This window comes from Cornus florida, unplaced genomic scaffold, assembly GCF_030987335.1.
Source record: "Cornus florida cultivar Cherokee Brave unplaced genomic scaffold, ASM3098733v1 CherokeeBrave_3.0.0_Hap2_Chr07, whole genome shotgun sequence".
In the NCBI taxonomy this organism is placed as follows: domain Eukaryota; kingdom Viridiplantae; phylum Streptophyta; class Magnoliopsida; order Cornales; family Cornaceae; genus Cornus; species Cornus florida.
In genome coordinates this window covers 29,979,330-29,994,088 of record NW_026775577.1, presented here as the reverse complement: position 1 = coordinate 29,994,088, position 14,759 = coordinate 29,979,330, and the positions used below count along the sequence as shown (strand labels likewise).

General features: G+C 37.1%; 1 protein-coding gene across 1 annotated transcript; it reads left to right on the top strand.

The window, feature by feature from the left end:
• Positions 1 to 3,987: 3,987 nt before the first annotated feature.
• Positions 3,988 to 10,663, top strand: LOC132266924 (uncharacterized). The gene is made up of 2 exons (XM_059767942.1): positions 3,988 to 5,059; positions 10,330 to 10,663. Exons 1-2 carry the CDS (start codon positions 3,988 to 3,990, stop codon positions 10,338 to 10,340), a joined length of 1,083 nt encoding a protein of 360 aa, XP_059623925.1. The 3' UTR covers positions 10,341 to 10,663.
• The last annotated feature ends 4,096 nt before the right edge of the window (positions 10,664 to 14,759 follow it).

Genomic DNA, 14,759 nt, shown 5'->3' with positions numbered 1-14,759 from the left:
AAGGCGAGGAAGCTGGAGTGGGGTGTTTGTGATACCCTTCGATTCTAGAGTCACGGGTCAAGTCCGAGCATAGATCTGAGAGATATCAAATAATTAATATGTAATTGAACAAGGAATACAAATATGAAATAAGAATAAAATAATAAAGTTGAAAGAATTCTAAATTAAAAATCCTCAAAATAATATACTTAAAATCCAATAATCCAAAACCTCCATTACTTAAACAACTTAGGAATCCATCTGGTGGACCCCTATCAAAATCCCAAACTAAAAAGTAAACAACTGAAACAAAATCCAAAGCTAAATATGGAAAGTAGTCCTACGTAGTCAGAGGAGTGAGTAACTATATCTGCTCAGCATGATCAAGCTCTAACCCTAGAACTGACGAACACCTGAAAAATAAAAGTGGGTCAGGCCCACAAGCAAGTTCAATCCTACTATAATCCATATAGAAACTCGATACGCAGATACATCCTAGATAGCTCAACAATAGATATAGATACACACTATAGGACGTTCACTAGCCTATAGTGTAGTCTCAGTCTGAATAGAAGCTAACATGTAAATCACACATTACGGTCTGCATGTGTACCTAGACCAACCAGGGAACATCAACTATAACTAGTTACTTATCCTAGGTGATATACGCACCCTAACCATGATCCTAAGGCTCAAGATCATATCACGGTACCATAAGTATATATATAAATCCTTCATAATACAGAAAATAAAACAAACAACCAATATGTCATTCAACTGTTTTAGTTGACAAGACATGAATCCATGTAGGATTTAACTGCTTTAGTTAATCCATTCCGTATGTATGAATAGGTAGGAATTAGCGTTTTGATCTAATCCATCCCTAATATGCCACCGTCTCATACCAGTACATATAATGTATATGATCCATAAATGATGCACACTCATTTGAACATCAAATACATCCAGAGACAAACATAATAGAAGTCAGATATATGCAAGATCCTATTATGCATCCAGTATATGATTATAGTCATATAACCTCCGTTTAAATTGCTAGAGTATAATAAACAATTTAAATCTTCCATCTCCATATAATTGACAAGACAGAAATTATAATAGTTCATCAACTAATATCCATAACATGATATAATGATAATCAAAATTATAAACTGAGCACATTATCCTGGAATTCCAAAAATACTTCCAGACTAATCCATTTAATTTGCTACAACAAAACTAGCAATTAAATCTCCCACCATCCTTAACAGCATACAAATTAATATATACATTTCATGATGTCCATTTAATCCTCAATTTCAATTTCAAAGCATGATATAATGATACTCAGAAGTATAAACTGAGCACATTATATTGATATTTAAAAAATATTATCATACTAGTCCATTTAAGTTGCTAAACAAAAACTAACAATTAAATCTTTCACCATCCCTGACAGTATGCAAATTAGTATCTAAATTTCGTGATGTCCTTTACCATAGCATAAACCAACAATCCTAGGCCTTAAGTATGTTTTATACATTATTAAAAAACCCCCAAATAAGTTTCAGAATTTCTTTTTGGCCCCTGTAATCTGAAAATTATCAAAAATAAACACCCAGAGTGTAAGACCCGTGTAAAATACATATATATATATTTATATCATATATTTATTTACTTAATATAATTTAATGGTTATCTCTGTTTTAATTTAAATGGGTGATTGTGATAAAGTTTGTTAAATAATTTAAATTTAAAAAAAAAAAAACTAATTTATCTCACCAGACTCCTTATATCTCTATAACTCTCTAATACGTTTTATTTATATATATAAAAAAAGATATATTAGCACGATAACGGGAGAAGAAGGGACCAGAGAGAGTGATTTGACGTGTTTTCCTGCAGTAGCCGGGGGAAAGGAACGGTAATCGGGAAGTCGCGTAGAAAGGAAGAATTATTTATACCAGGCAAGTTAATCTTGCTTTGTACTTTTGTATATAAATGTGGCTCAGCATATTATGTTCTTCGTCTATATAATTTATTTTTATTATGTCTTATTAAATTGATATAAAATATTTTAATTATAATTACGAACAAGATGATAATTATATTTAAGTTATTTTTATGTGAACTTGGGATAGAAGGATCTAATCTGGAATATTTTTATATAACTTTATACATGTATGAACTAACTGAATTAATTTTTAAAGTCTGGATCATAGAAACTGTAAAATAATTTTATTTATTGGTTTGTTAAGGTAGTAGGGAATTAAATTAGTATATGGATTTGTATACGTGTGTGTGTGGGTGTGTGTGTGTGTGTGTATATATATATATATATATATATATATATATATATATATATATATATTGTTTTCCTGACAGTCATGTATGGATAAAGCAACCACAGTTGTGGACAAATATGATACAGTGTGGTGATCGGACAAAGGACAATAGTTTTATTCGTGAACAAGGGCACAATTTGGAGCATAAGATTCATTTTTATTTTCTAAATAATTAATGTACCATGGGTTAGCCGCATGTCATGAGATGTAAACAAATTGGTCTGGTAAGAGTTCCAGAACTTATAATATAATAGTCATGGAGTAGCTGAAGTTCTATTAGTGGTTGTTGTACAACTTGTAAGAATTGATTTTCTCTTTATGTGTTAGATGGTTCATGAGTCATAATTGATAGCTATAGTACAAACTGTGGGTTGACTAGAATTGGTTTTGTCTTCTTGTAAAGTTTGAGAGGATGATTGGTTATTGGTTAGAGACTTAAGAAAATGAATTCAGTCTTGAGAATGAAATGGGCCAGTATGTGCAAGCAAACCCACGAGCAAGCTATTGTTAGGCTTTGGTTGAGTTACTGGAAATAGTGTAAAATAAGGTTTAATAGTTATTTTAAAATATTAGGAATTGTGCAAAGTAGTAGTTAAATACTATTATAAATTATGGTATATTTCTAGCTTCTCAAATCATGTGGTGGAATTTTTTTTTTAATTGTTTAATGTATATATAAACATATCATTATATATTTTCAGTGTAATATATAAGCATGGGATATGATTGGATTAGTCGAAGGAGTAGTCCAGGACTGACTTAGTGATGACTTTTGGGTATGGTCAGGGACCTACCTATTTGGGAGTGCACTACCCTTTTGTTATGGCCATGGGTCTAATGAGCCCTTATTGTGTGGACGTGATCAGGGATCATCTGGGAGTAGACGTACAATCCAGCCACACGTGTGTTTTTGGTAGTCAGGGACTATACGATTCACACCACTTTATTGAACGGGAGCCAGGGGCTCATGCGAGATATGTGGATTTATTAAATAATAAATAATAGATATTTATTGGGTTTATAATTAAGTGGGATTTACATATCTGATTAATGCACTTATTTGAGCTGCTTATATATATAAGAATACAATGTGAGGTTAATTTGCTGAACGATGATTGTGTTTAGCATTTATTGCTGAGCTTGTGAGCTCACCCTATTATCACATTTCAGGTACACGTTGAGTAGGAACGTGATGGGATCACATGATGGTGATGGATTTTGGCCAGCTTTATGTATTTTTTTGGTTTAGTTAATTTTCGCATTGTAATAAGAATGGCGATATTTTCTTTTGAGTTAGTTCATTTTGGTCCAATTATCGTGGATTATTTTTGACAAGGTTGTTTAATACTATGGTTGTATCAATTTAATAATTAGAGGGTGGTTGAATCTACCTCTTTATTTGATTATTATTTTTTTTTTGTAATGTTGTGGTTCTGTAATGAAAGTTATGCCAGACTTTAATACAAGACAGGAGTTCATGTATTTAAGATTTTGGGGCGTGACAGTTTGGTATCAGAGCCTAGGTTAAGAATTACCTGGCTAAGAAAAGTGGTAGTAAGAATAGGAGCATATACTTATACGAATTATTGCTCTCTTATCATGCTCCAGTTTAAGTATAAATTACTTGTGAGACTTATCATTGACATTCTTTACTGAAAATAGGATGTCAGGAGCCGGAAGAGGCAGAGGACGACCTGCTAGAGGCAGAGGTCAGGGAGGTGTTGGTCGTGGTGGTGTTAACCATGACGATGTTCAGTTGGAGGATGCACCTCATGTGCCGAATCCTATGATTGGATTTATCAGAGATATCCGCAAATTGGGGGCTGTTGAATTTGCTAGAGCTACCGATCCACTTGATGCTGAGAAGTGGATTGAAGATATGGAAAAGTATTTTGAGATGATGGACTGCACTGAGGTGCAGAAAAGGAAGATTGGTGCATTTCTTTTATCTGGTGAGGCGCGCCAGTGGTGGCAGTCAGAGACCAGGATGGTTGTGGACATTACAACTATGACCTGGGATGATTTTAAAACTCGGTTCAATGACAAATACTTTCCACAATCAGTGAAGGAGAAGAAGGCAGCAGAGTTCACGCAGCTGGAACAGAATAATGAGATGTCAGTTAGTGAGTACGAGAGGAAGTTTACAGAGCTATCCCGATTCGCTCCTCACATTGTTGCGAATGAGTTACACAAGGTTAGAAAGTTTGAGCGAGGATTGGTCTCTTATGTGAAGAAGTTTGTGGTGGGTCATCGTTTTGACACATATGCTAGAGTGGTGGAATGTGCTATGGCAGTAGAGGAGAATAATAACATTGCCTTTCAGAAACAGAAGGAGCGTAGGGCAGAACAGAAAGGTAAGGGGGCTAGCAGCACTCAACAGAATCAGAGTAGCTCTCAACAGAATCAGAGGGGTCAGCAGCAGCAGACACAGAGAAACTGGCAGGGTCAGTCTTGGCAGAGAGGTAAACAAGATTGGCGAGCAGGGAAACGGCAGAGAGTTGGTGAAGGTGAGCAATCCACAGCTTTAGTACCAGCCAAACCTCATGATGCACAGCCATATCAGTTCAGCGGGCATTGCTACAATTGTCGTGAGCAAGGACATTTGGCTCGTAATTGTCCCAAGCCTCACAAGAATAACCAGCAGAAAGGTCAGGCACCACAGCAACAAGGAGGTGCAAGGGTTTATGCAGTTGTTCCAGATGGGAGACAGGATCGTGCACCACCAGCAGTGGAAGGTACACTTACTATTTATGGCAGTATAGCTAAAGTACTATTTGATTCAGGTTCTTCATTTTCTTTTATTGCACTATCATTTGTGAATACACTGGGATTAGAACCTGGACATATGAGTAATGCCTTATCTATTACAACTCCACTCGGGAGCGCGACGACACTTGATAGAATATGTCGTGCTTGCCCTGTTACAATTGGGGAGTTGGAGTATCCTATTGATTTAATAGTATTACGTATGAGAGAATTTGATGCTATACTGGGTATGGATTGGTTGGCTAGATATCATGCTCAGTTGAACTGCCATGAGAGGATTATTGTATTCTCAGTTCCGGGACAGTTTCCTTCTCGATATAAGTGTGGGGAGTTTGAGGGCACCATGACTATGGGATTTCTGGCCCACATCGAGGTGGTTGAGCAATGCGTGACTATAGAGCAGTTGCCTACAGTGTCAGAGTATGCAGATGTGTTTCGGGATATTCCGGGTTTGCCTCCTAGGAGGGCAGTGGATTTCTGCATCGACCTCACTCCTGGTATTTCACCTATCTCTAGGGCACCTTACAGAATGGCGCCAATTGAATTGAGTGAGTTGAAGAAGCAGACTCAAGAGTTGCAAGATCAGGGGTTTATTCGACCTAGCACATCACCGTGGGGAGCACCTGTTCTTTTTGTCAAGAAGAAGGATGGGTCACTCCGCTTATGTGTTGACTACCGTGCGCTGAATAAGGTCACTATTAAGAACAAGTACCCATTGCCACGCATCGATGATTTGTTTGATCAACTCAGAGGGGCGCAGTTGTTCTCTAAGATTGACTTGAGGACTGGGTACCATCAGCTGAGGATTAGGGATGAGGATATTCCTAAGACTGCCTTTAGGACTCGTTATGGCCTCTATGAGTTTTTAGTCATGCCTTTTGGGCTGACTAACGCTCCGGCAGCTTTTATGGATTTGATGAACCGAGTGTTTCGACCTTACTTGGATCAGTTTGTTGTGGTATTTGTTGATGACATTCTGATATATTCCAAGACTAAGGAGGAACATGAGAGACACTTGAGCATTACACTTCAGACTTTGCGTGACCATCAGCTCTATGCTAAGTTTGAGAAGTGTGACTTTTGGCAAGAGCAGATTCAGTTTTTGGGGCACGTGATCTCTAAGGATGGAGTTTCAGTAGATTCTGCCAAGGTGGAGGCTGTGATGAGTTGGAAACGGCCTACTACTATCACTGAGATTCGTAGCTTCTTAGGACTGGCAGGATACTACAGGCGTTTCATTGAAGGTTTCTCCAAGATTGCTGCACCATTGACTCGTTTGACTCGGAAGGATGTGAAGTTTGTTTGGGATCACCGCTGTGAGCAGGCATTTGAGGAGCTGAAGACGAGATTGACTTCGGCACCAGTTCTTACCATTCCTGTTAGTGGTGAGAGATTTGTGATTTACACAGATGCATCACATCAGGGTCTTGGCTGTGTTTTGATGCAAGATGACAAGGTGGTAGCGTATGCCTCTAGGCAGCTTAAGCCACATGAGCAGAATTACCCTACACATGATCTGGAATTGGCAGCAGTGGTTCTTGCATTGAAGGTGTGGAGGCATTACTTGTATGGCGAGGAATTTGAGTTATTCTCTGATCACAAGAGCCTCAAATACCTCTACACTCAGAAGGAGTTGAATATGAGGCAACGGAGGTGGATGGAGAAGATGAAGGATTTTGATATGACCCTTCAGTATCATCCTGGAAAGGCTAATGTGGTAGCGGATGCCTTGAGTCGAAAACCGAGAGGATTAGTTGCCTTTATGATGATTCAGGAGTGGATGATGTTAGAGGCATTGGCAGAGTTTTCTATAATGCCGAGTTTTCAGAGTACAGGGGCTCTTCTTTGTAGTTTGACTGTACAACCTACTTTGATCAGCCGGATCATTCATTCTCAAACTCAGGATGACAGGTTACAGACCAAAGCAGTTGAGGTTGTTAATGATGAAGGTAATGTTGACTGGACATATGGAGCTGATGGTGGTATGAGATTTCGAGGTAGGCTATGTGTTCCAGACTTAGCAGACCTCAAGAGAGAGATTTTAGAGGAGGCACATCACTCTAGGTACACAGTGCACCCAGGTGGCACTAAGATGTATCATGATCTTAAGAGGCAGTTCTGGTGGGAAGGCATGAAACGTGATGTGGCAGAGTTTGTATCTAGATGTCTCACTTGTCAGCGAGTGAAAGCTGAGCACCAGAGACCAGCAGGACTATTACAGCCTTTGCCTGTGCCTGAGTGGAAATGGGAGCATGTGACGATGGATTTTGTAGTGGGGTACCGAGGTCGATACATAACCATGATACAGTATGGGTGATAGTGGACCGATTGACTAAATCAGCTCATTTTCTACCCATTCGAGCTACTGATACTGTAAAGGAATTGTGTAAGATCTACATTAGAGACATAGTTAAGCTTCATGGAGTGCCGGTGTCTATTGTCTCAGATCGTGATCCTCGTTTTTCATCTCGATTTTGGAGTAGTTTCCAAGCAGCTTTTGGTACTCCTTTGAGTTTGAGTACTGCTTTTCATCCTCAGACCGATGGCCAGTCTGAGAGGGTCATTCAGGTGTTGGAGGATATGCTTCGTGCTTGTGTGCTAGATTTTCGGGGCAGTTGGGAGGATCACATACCATTGGTTGAGTTCGCTTATAATAATAGCTATCAGGCTAGTATCGGCATGGCACCATATGAGGCACTTTATGGTAGACCTTGTCGTTCACCTGTATGTTGGGCTGAGGTTGGTGATGGTAGTTTTTTGGGGCCAGAGTTGGTGCAAGAGACTACGGAGAAGGTTGCCATCATTCGAGATCGACTTCGCACAGCTCAGAGTCGACAAAAGAGTTATGCAGACCGACGCCGTCGTGCTTTGGAGTTTAGCGTGGGTGACTTGGTGTTCTTGAAAGTATCACCAATGAAGGGGGTTACGAGATTTGGTAGGAAGAAAGGGAAGTTAGCTCCTCGATTCATTGGACCTTTTGAGATCACAGAGAGGGTTGGAGTGGTGGCATATAGATTGGCTCTACCACCTAGACTATCAGCTGTTCACGATGTTTTCCATGTCTCTATGTTGAGGAGGTGCTTGAGGGATGAAACTCAGGTCATTGACTGCACAGAGGTCCAGATTTGCCCTAATACGACCTATGTTGAGACGCCTATTCGCATTGTTGACAGTATGGTGAAACAGTTGAGGCGGGCAGAGATACCTCTGGTGAAGGTACAGTGGAATCATCAGGATGAGAGAGAGGCTACTTGGGAGCTAGAGTCAGAAATGAAGGGAAAGTACCCACATCTATTCGAATAAGGTACGCAAATTTCGAGGACGAAATTTCTTTCTAGGAGGGTAGAATGTAAGACCCGTGTAAAATACATATATATATATTTATATCATATATTTATTTACTTAATATAATTTAATGGTTATCTCTGTTTTAATTTAAATGGGTGATTGTGATAAAGTTTGTTAAATAATTTAAATTTAAAAAAAAAAAAACTAATTTATCTCACCAGACTCCTTATATCTCTATAACTCTCTAATACGTTTTATTTATATATATAAAAAAAGATATATTAGCACGATAACGGGAGAAGAAGGGACCAGAGAGAGTGATTTGACGTCGTGTTTTCCTGCAGTAGCCGGGGGAAAGGAACGGTAATCGGGAAGTCGCGTAGAAAGGAAGAATTATTTATACCAGGCAAGTTAATCTTGCTTTGTACTTTTGTATATAAATGTGAGTCGGCATATTATGTTCTTCGTCTATATAATTTATTTTTATTATGTCTTATTAAATTGATATAAAATATTTTAATTATAATTACGAACAAGATGATAATTATATTTAAGTTATTTTTATGTGAACTTGGGATAGAAGGATCTAATCTGGAATATTTTTATATAACTTTATACATGTATGAACTGACTGAATTAATTTTTAAAGTCTGGATCATAGAAACTGTAAAATAATTTTATTTATTGGTTTGTTAAGGTAGTAGGGAATTAAATTAGTATATGGATTTGTATACGTGTGTGTGTGGGTGTGTGTGTGTGTGTGTATATATATATATATATATATATATATATATATATATATATATATTGTTTTCCTGACAGTCATGTATGGATAAAGCAACCACAGTTGTGGACAAATATGATACATTGTGGTGATCGGACAAAGGACAATAGTTTTATTCGTGAACAAGGGCACAATTTGGAGCATAAGATTCATTTTTATTTTCTAAATAATTAATGTACCATGGGTTAGCCGCATGTCATGAGATGTAAACAAATTGGTCTGGTAAGAGTTCCAGAACTTATAATATAATAGTCATGGAGTAGCTGAAGTTCTATTAGTGGTTGTTGTACAACTTGTAAGAATTGATTTTCTCTTTATGTGTTAGATGGTTCATGAGTCATAATTGATAGCTATAGTACAAACTGTGGGTTGACTAGAATTGGTTTTGTCTTCTTGTAAAGTTTGAGAGGATGATTGGTTATTGGTTAGAGACTTAAGAAAATGAATTCAGTCTTGAGAATGAAATGGGCCAGTATGTGCAAGCAAACCCACGAGCAAGCTATTGTTAGGCTTTGGTTGAGTTACTGGAAATAGTGTAAAATAAGGTTTAATAGTTATTTTAAAATATTAGGAATTGTGCAAAGTAGTAGTTAAATACTATTATAAATTATGGTATATTTCTAGCTTCTCAAATCATGTGGTGGAATTTTTTTTTAATTGTTTAATGTATATATAAACATATCATTATATATTTTCAGTGTAATATATAAGCATGGGATATGATTGGATTAGTCGGAGGAGTAGTCCAGGACTGACTTAGTGATGACTTTTGGGTATGGTCAGGGACCTACCTATTTGGGAGTGCACTACCCTTTTGTTATGGCCATGGGTCTAATGAGCCCTTATTGTGTGGACGTGATCAGGGATCATCTGGGAGTAGACGTACAATCCAGCCACACGTGTGTTTTTGGTAGTCAGGGACTATACGATTCACACCACTTTATTGAACGGGAGCCAGGGGCTCATGCGAGATATGTGGATTTATTAAATAATAAATAATAGATATTTATTGGGTTTATAATTAAGTGGGATTTACATATCTGATTAATGCACTTATTTGAGCTGCTTATATATATAAGAATACAATGTGAGGTTAATTTGCTGAACGATGATTGTGTTTAGCATTTATTGCTGAGCTTGTGAGCTCACCCTATTATCACATTTCAGGTACACGTTGAGTAGGAACGTGATGGGATCACATGATGGTGATGGATTTTGGCCAGCTTTATGTATTTTTTTGGTTTAGTTAATTTTCGCATTGTAATAAGAATGGCGATATTTTCTTTTGAGTTAGTTCATTTTGGTCCAATTATCGTGGATTATTTTTGACAAGGTTGTTTAATACTATGGTTGTATCAATTTAATAATTAGAGGGTGGTTGAATCTACCTCTTTATTTGATTATTATTTTTTTTTTGTAATGTTGTGGTTCTGTAATGAAAGTTATGCCAGACTTTAATACAAGACAGGAGTTCATGTATTTAAGATTTTGGGGCGTGACACAGAGGGTGTTCCAGCAAGGGAGCCGGCTCCCCCTCCATTAAGGAGCCGACTCTCTCCTTGAGAGCCGTGCAAAGCTCTTTCTGTTCATCTTCTTTACTTCTGGCGAAGTACTGAACCCTATGTACTGATTTTATTAGGATTTTTAGGATCCAATTTAAGTCTCAAAAGTTCCAGAAACTCCTCAAATTCCAATACGAATTTCTTGACAAAAATTGAAAACAAAATCGATAACAGTTTACGCATAAAATAATTTTAGTTACATAAAAACGTAAAACAGTTCACAGCCTGATTTAATATGCATAAACATTCGTTTTAAAAGTTTGATTAAATTCTTGGATACTATATAGCATGCACAGAACACAGGTTTAAGGGAAGGAGTTAGAATAAAACTTGCTTTCGGTTTCAGTTTTGAAACCTTAAACCATCGTCTCTGAGTTCCGACAAATCCCAAGACTGTTCTCCTCCTCTGTTGCCTCTTGGTTCAATCCACGAGGAACACCCTTTCTTTCCTCCTTGAGCCTCTCTATGTTTCTCTCAAGTTTATCTCTCTTTTCCTCCAAAATCCCTCTCTATTTCTCTCTGCCTCACAGTACGTGTATAGGGTTCTAAAACCCTTAGCAGACACATAACTTATATATATATATATATAGGCTTCTATAAAACCTAACCCTAATTCCAACCTAATTATAAGTCAGGTACTTCATCCGTAAAAATCCTAAATTAAAGACATTTAATTTAAACAACGAAAACAATTATAATATAATATTCAATTAAACAAATAAAGAAATAACGCACATAATTTATACATTACCACCTAAGCATAACATTAATGAAAAAAAAAGAATTAAAAAAAATAACTCAATTAAATAAAACAATTAATTAAAACAAACAACTCATTGAAATAAAACAATTAACAAATAATTTAATTAAATAAAAATAATTAACAAATAGGCCAAAAGCAAATAATCAAAGAAAAATGTACTAAACAATTATTAAAATGCCGAGACTATCCTTTTAAAATTAGGGGAATTATAGTGTTGACAATGAGATCTGAGAGGATCGATGGCGCATGGACGCTGAGGCATGGGGTATGCCATATGTACTGCATGTTCCACCTTATCCCCATCCGCCGACTATTCTTTCTACTGACTGTGCTGATGCGAAGATGGTGGAAGATGGCGATGTTGGGGAGTATGTTGAAGAGGCTACAGAGGACATGATGGATGTGTTTGATAGCCAGGCCCCGCTGAGGAGAAGGCCAGTTCCTGCAGCCCAGCCTAAGAGTTCTTCTCAGGCTGAGATTAGAGCTTTATAGGCCAGGGTGGCCGAGCTACAGGACGGCCAAACGGTGCTGAGACAAATGCTAATTGCGCAGTAGAGCATTCTGGAAGAACTTCTATGCCGCACCCCGTCTACCCCTTCGACCTTTACTGATCTGCCTCTTCTACATATGGATTAGCTTTTTAGGGCTTTTCTGTATTTTTTTATTTTAGATAGGCACTTTTGTTGACTAGGGCAGTCTTTTAATGTATTTCTTTCATTATGATGTATATCTGCCCTGAGTCTATTATTTTGAAAACCATTGTACTCATTTTGCTGATATATATTGGCAACGGCGCCAAAAACTATGGTGTGTCGCCGCACCATAAGCTTATGAGTGTGCATTAAAGCGAGAGCCAAGAGTTTTACATTTATAAAAGCCACTACTACCTTTCACTATAAATATAGCTAGGGCGAGTAGGGATCTTCCCAAGGGATTGTGAGGGTCGAACAAGGTTGTGGAATTGCTATTAGGGCTAGTAGGTCGAGTGATCAAACAATTGGTTGGTTGGTTGATTAGACTAGAGAGTAACTAAATTAAACTAAGTGATAACAAAAGAATGCAATTAAAAGTAAGTAAGAGAGAGAAGAGTCTTGGGGTTTAGAGATCACCACCAAGCAATGCATTTCTATACCATTGACAAGTGATTAATGAGGGCAAATGGTGTGTTGCAATATTGGTGTGTGTGTGTGTTTGGTTGATTCAACAAGCAAGGATGACTAGTTAAGCATGTATTGTCTAAACATCATGTGAAAGGCACAATATATCTAAGCAATGAAGCATATATTGTCTAAACAACATGTGAAAGGCATAATAGATCAAAACAAGTCATTAATCCTTTCATAAGCTCACAATCCAAATACAACACAAGGTTAGAGACATATGTTACTTGCATTCAAAAGCTTAGATCATCAAACAACAAACATAGATTGTCCTCCCATTTAACACTACACTACAACTACACTACATCTACACTACTAGCATGAAAATAAATTAGGGGAGAGGCACAATCCATCAAGGAATAAGTATGAAGCATCAAGAAAATTACAAGAACATTCCATTAAGCACTATATTTTGACAACCTCTAAATCTATAGCATCAATACACATAGACATGCATCAATAACATAAAATTTAGAGACAAGCACATGAACATCTATTCTAACATACATAGACATATGGATAGAATGAAATGATCAATTGAAAGCATTTAACCATATAAATCATTGAATAATCAAGATCTGTATATATCAAAGTGTCAAAACATTAATTACAACACTAATCCCTCAATAATACACAAGATTAAGATATAGAAAGCATGCTTGGGGCTAACTCTAGCCCCAAGAGGATGTCTAGCCACTCATGGTGATGTTGCTCCAACCCTCAAGGGCTAATTCCATGAAAGAAATTTGCTCCTTATTGATGAAGAGTCTCCAATGGTGTCTCTAGCCTCTTCCTCCTCTAAGCTTGCCTTATTTGAGAATAATCCCTAGAATTGTATATGTCTCAAAAAGTGCATCATATTCTTTTTATAGGTAGGTCAAGTGACACACAAAATGAGCTGGGGTCGTGCACACAATATTCCCTAATGATTGGATAAAGGATAACTTTTAATGAGCTGGAAATTTAACTTTTTCGCACTGGAAGAAGTTCGATCGATCGAATCTTGGACTTGGATCGATCGAACTTGGCTGAGATCCATCGACCTTGGGCTGGATCGATCCAACTGGTTGAGCTTTTTGGGAAAAGACAAATTTGAAATATTTTAAAGATATTTTTGGGAAATGGACAAAAGTGGTTGGTAGGGTGGTACAGCTAGATAAAATCAATCATTTGAATAAGGACAAAAGTGTTCAATCGATCGAAGGGTGGTGTTGGATCGATCAAACTTTGTTGCTTTCTGCTTTGGGTCAAGGTTTGGATCTATCCTGAAGTGCTGAGATCGATAAGTGTTCGATCGATCGAACTTTGCTGTTTCCCACATTTGGCTTCATTTGCTTATTTCTTTCTCCATTTTGTGCCTTTCTTTGTTTAATCCTAGAATAGCTTCAATTAAGCTCTTATTTGGCTAAGTTAGCTTATTTTCGGGATAAGTGCCTGAAAATGGAAATAATACGAAATCAATCTAAAACGGTAAAGTAAGATAGATAAAGGTACTAGAATGCATAAGCTTAAAGAGTTTAAATACGCACTTTTCAGCGCTCATCATATATATATATACATGCTTTCTGCCTATTATTTTCTTGTGTTGATATTTGAGTTACTTGTGATATTTCTCTCTTATTACGCTTGATACTTTGATATGTTTTGAGTTGGTTGATTTTGTCAGATGCTACAGATTAAGTTTGGGGGTGATGTTTACCTTTTGCGTTTTAGTGTCGTCTATCTTTATTGGTCTGCGTTTATGGTAATATCTTTCTACTCTCTCCTTTGTTCTCACACATTGAGGACAATGTGCAAAATAAGTTTGGGGGTAACGTAATTTGAGATTTGAAAATCTAAAAATTTTGAAATTTTTTGTAAATCTAATACCAAGGATATGATATTTGTTGTTACTAGCATGAGTTTGAGTCTGTTGATTATTATATATTCCGTTTGCAGTCTGATATTGGTTAGATATGATTTGTATGCTAAAATATTGTAAAAAGGGATTCTTGAAAATTTTGAAATCAATTGGTGGCCTGTGGTCCACTTTGTTAAGATGATCCTTGTTTAATAAGATTAATCTCGGAGATGCTACACTTTGCACATATTTACACTTGCATAAATTCTGTA

Bases quoted from the DNA above. Each gene is read 5' to 3' on its own strand.
- LOC132266924 (XM_059767942.1), top strand. From the start codon at position 3,988: ATGTCAGGAGCCGGAAGAGGCAGAGGACGACCTGCTAGAGGCAGAGGT.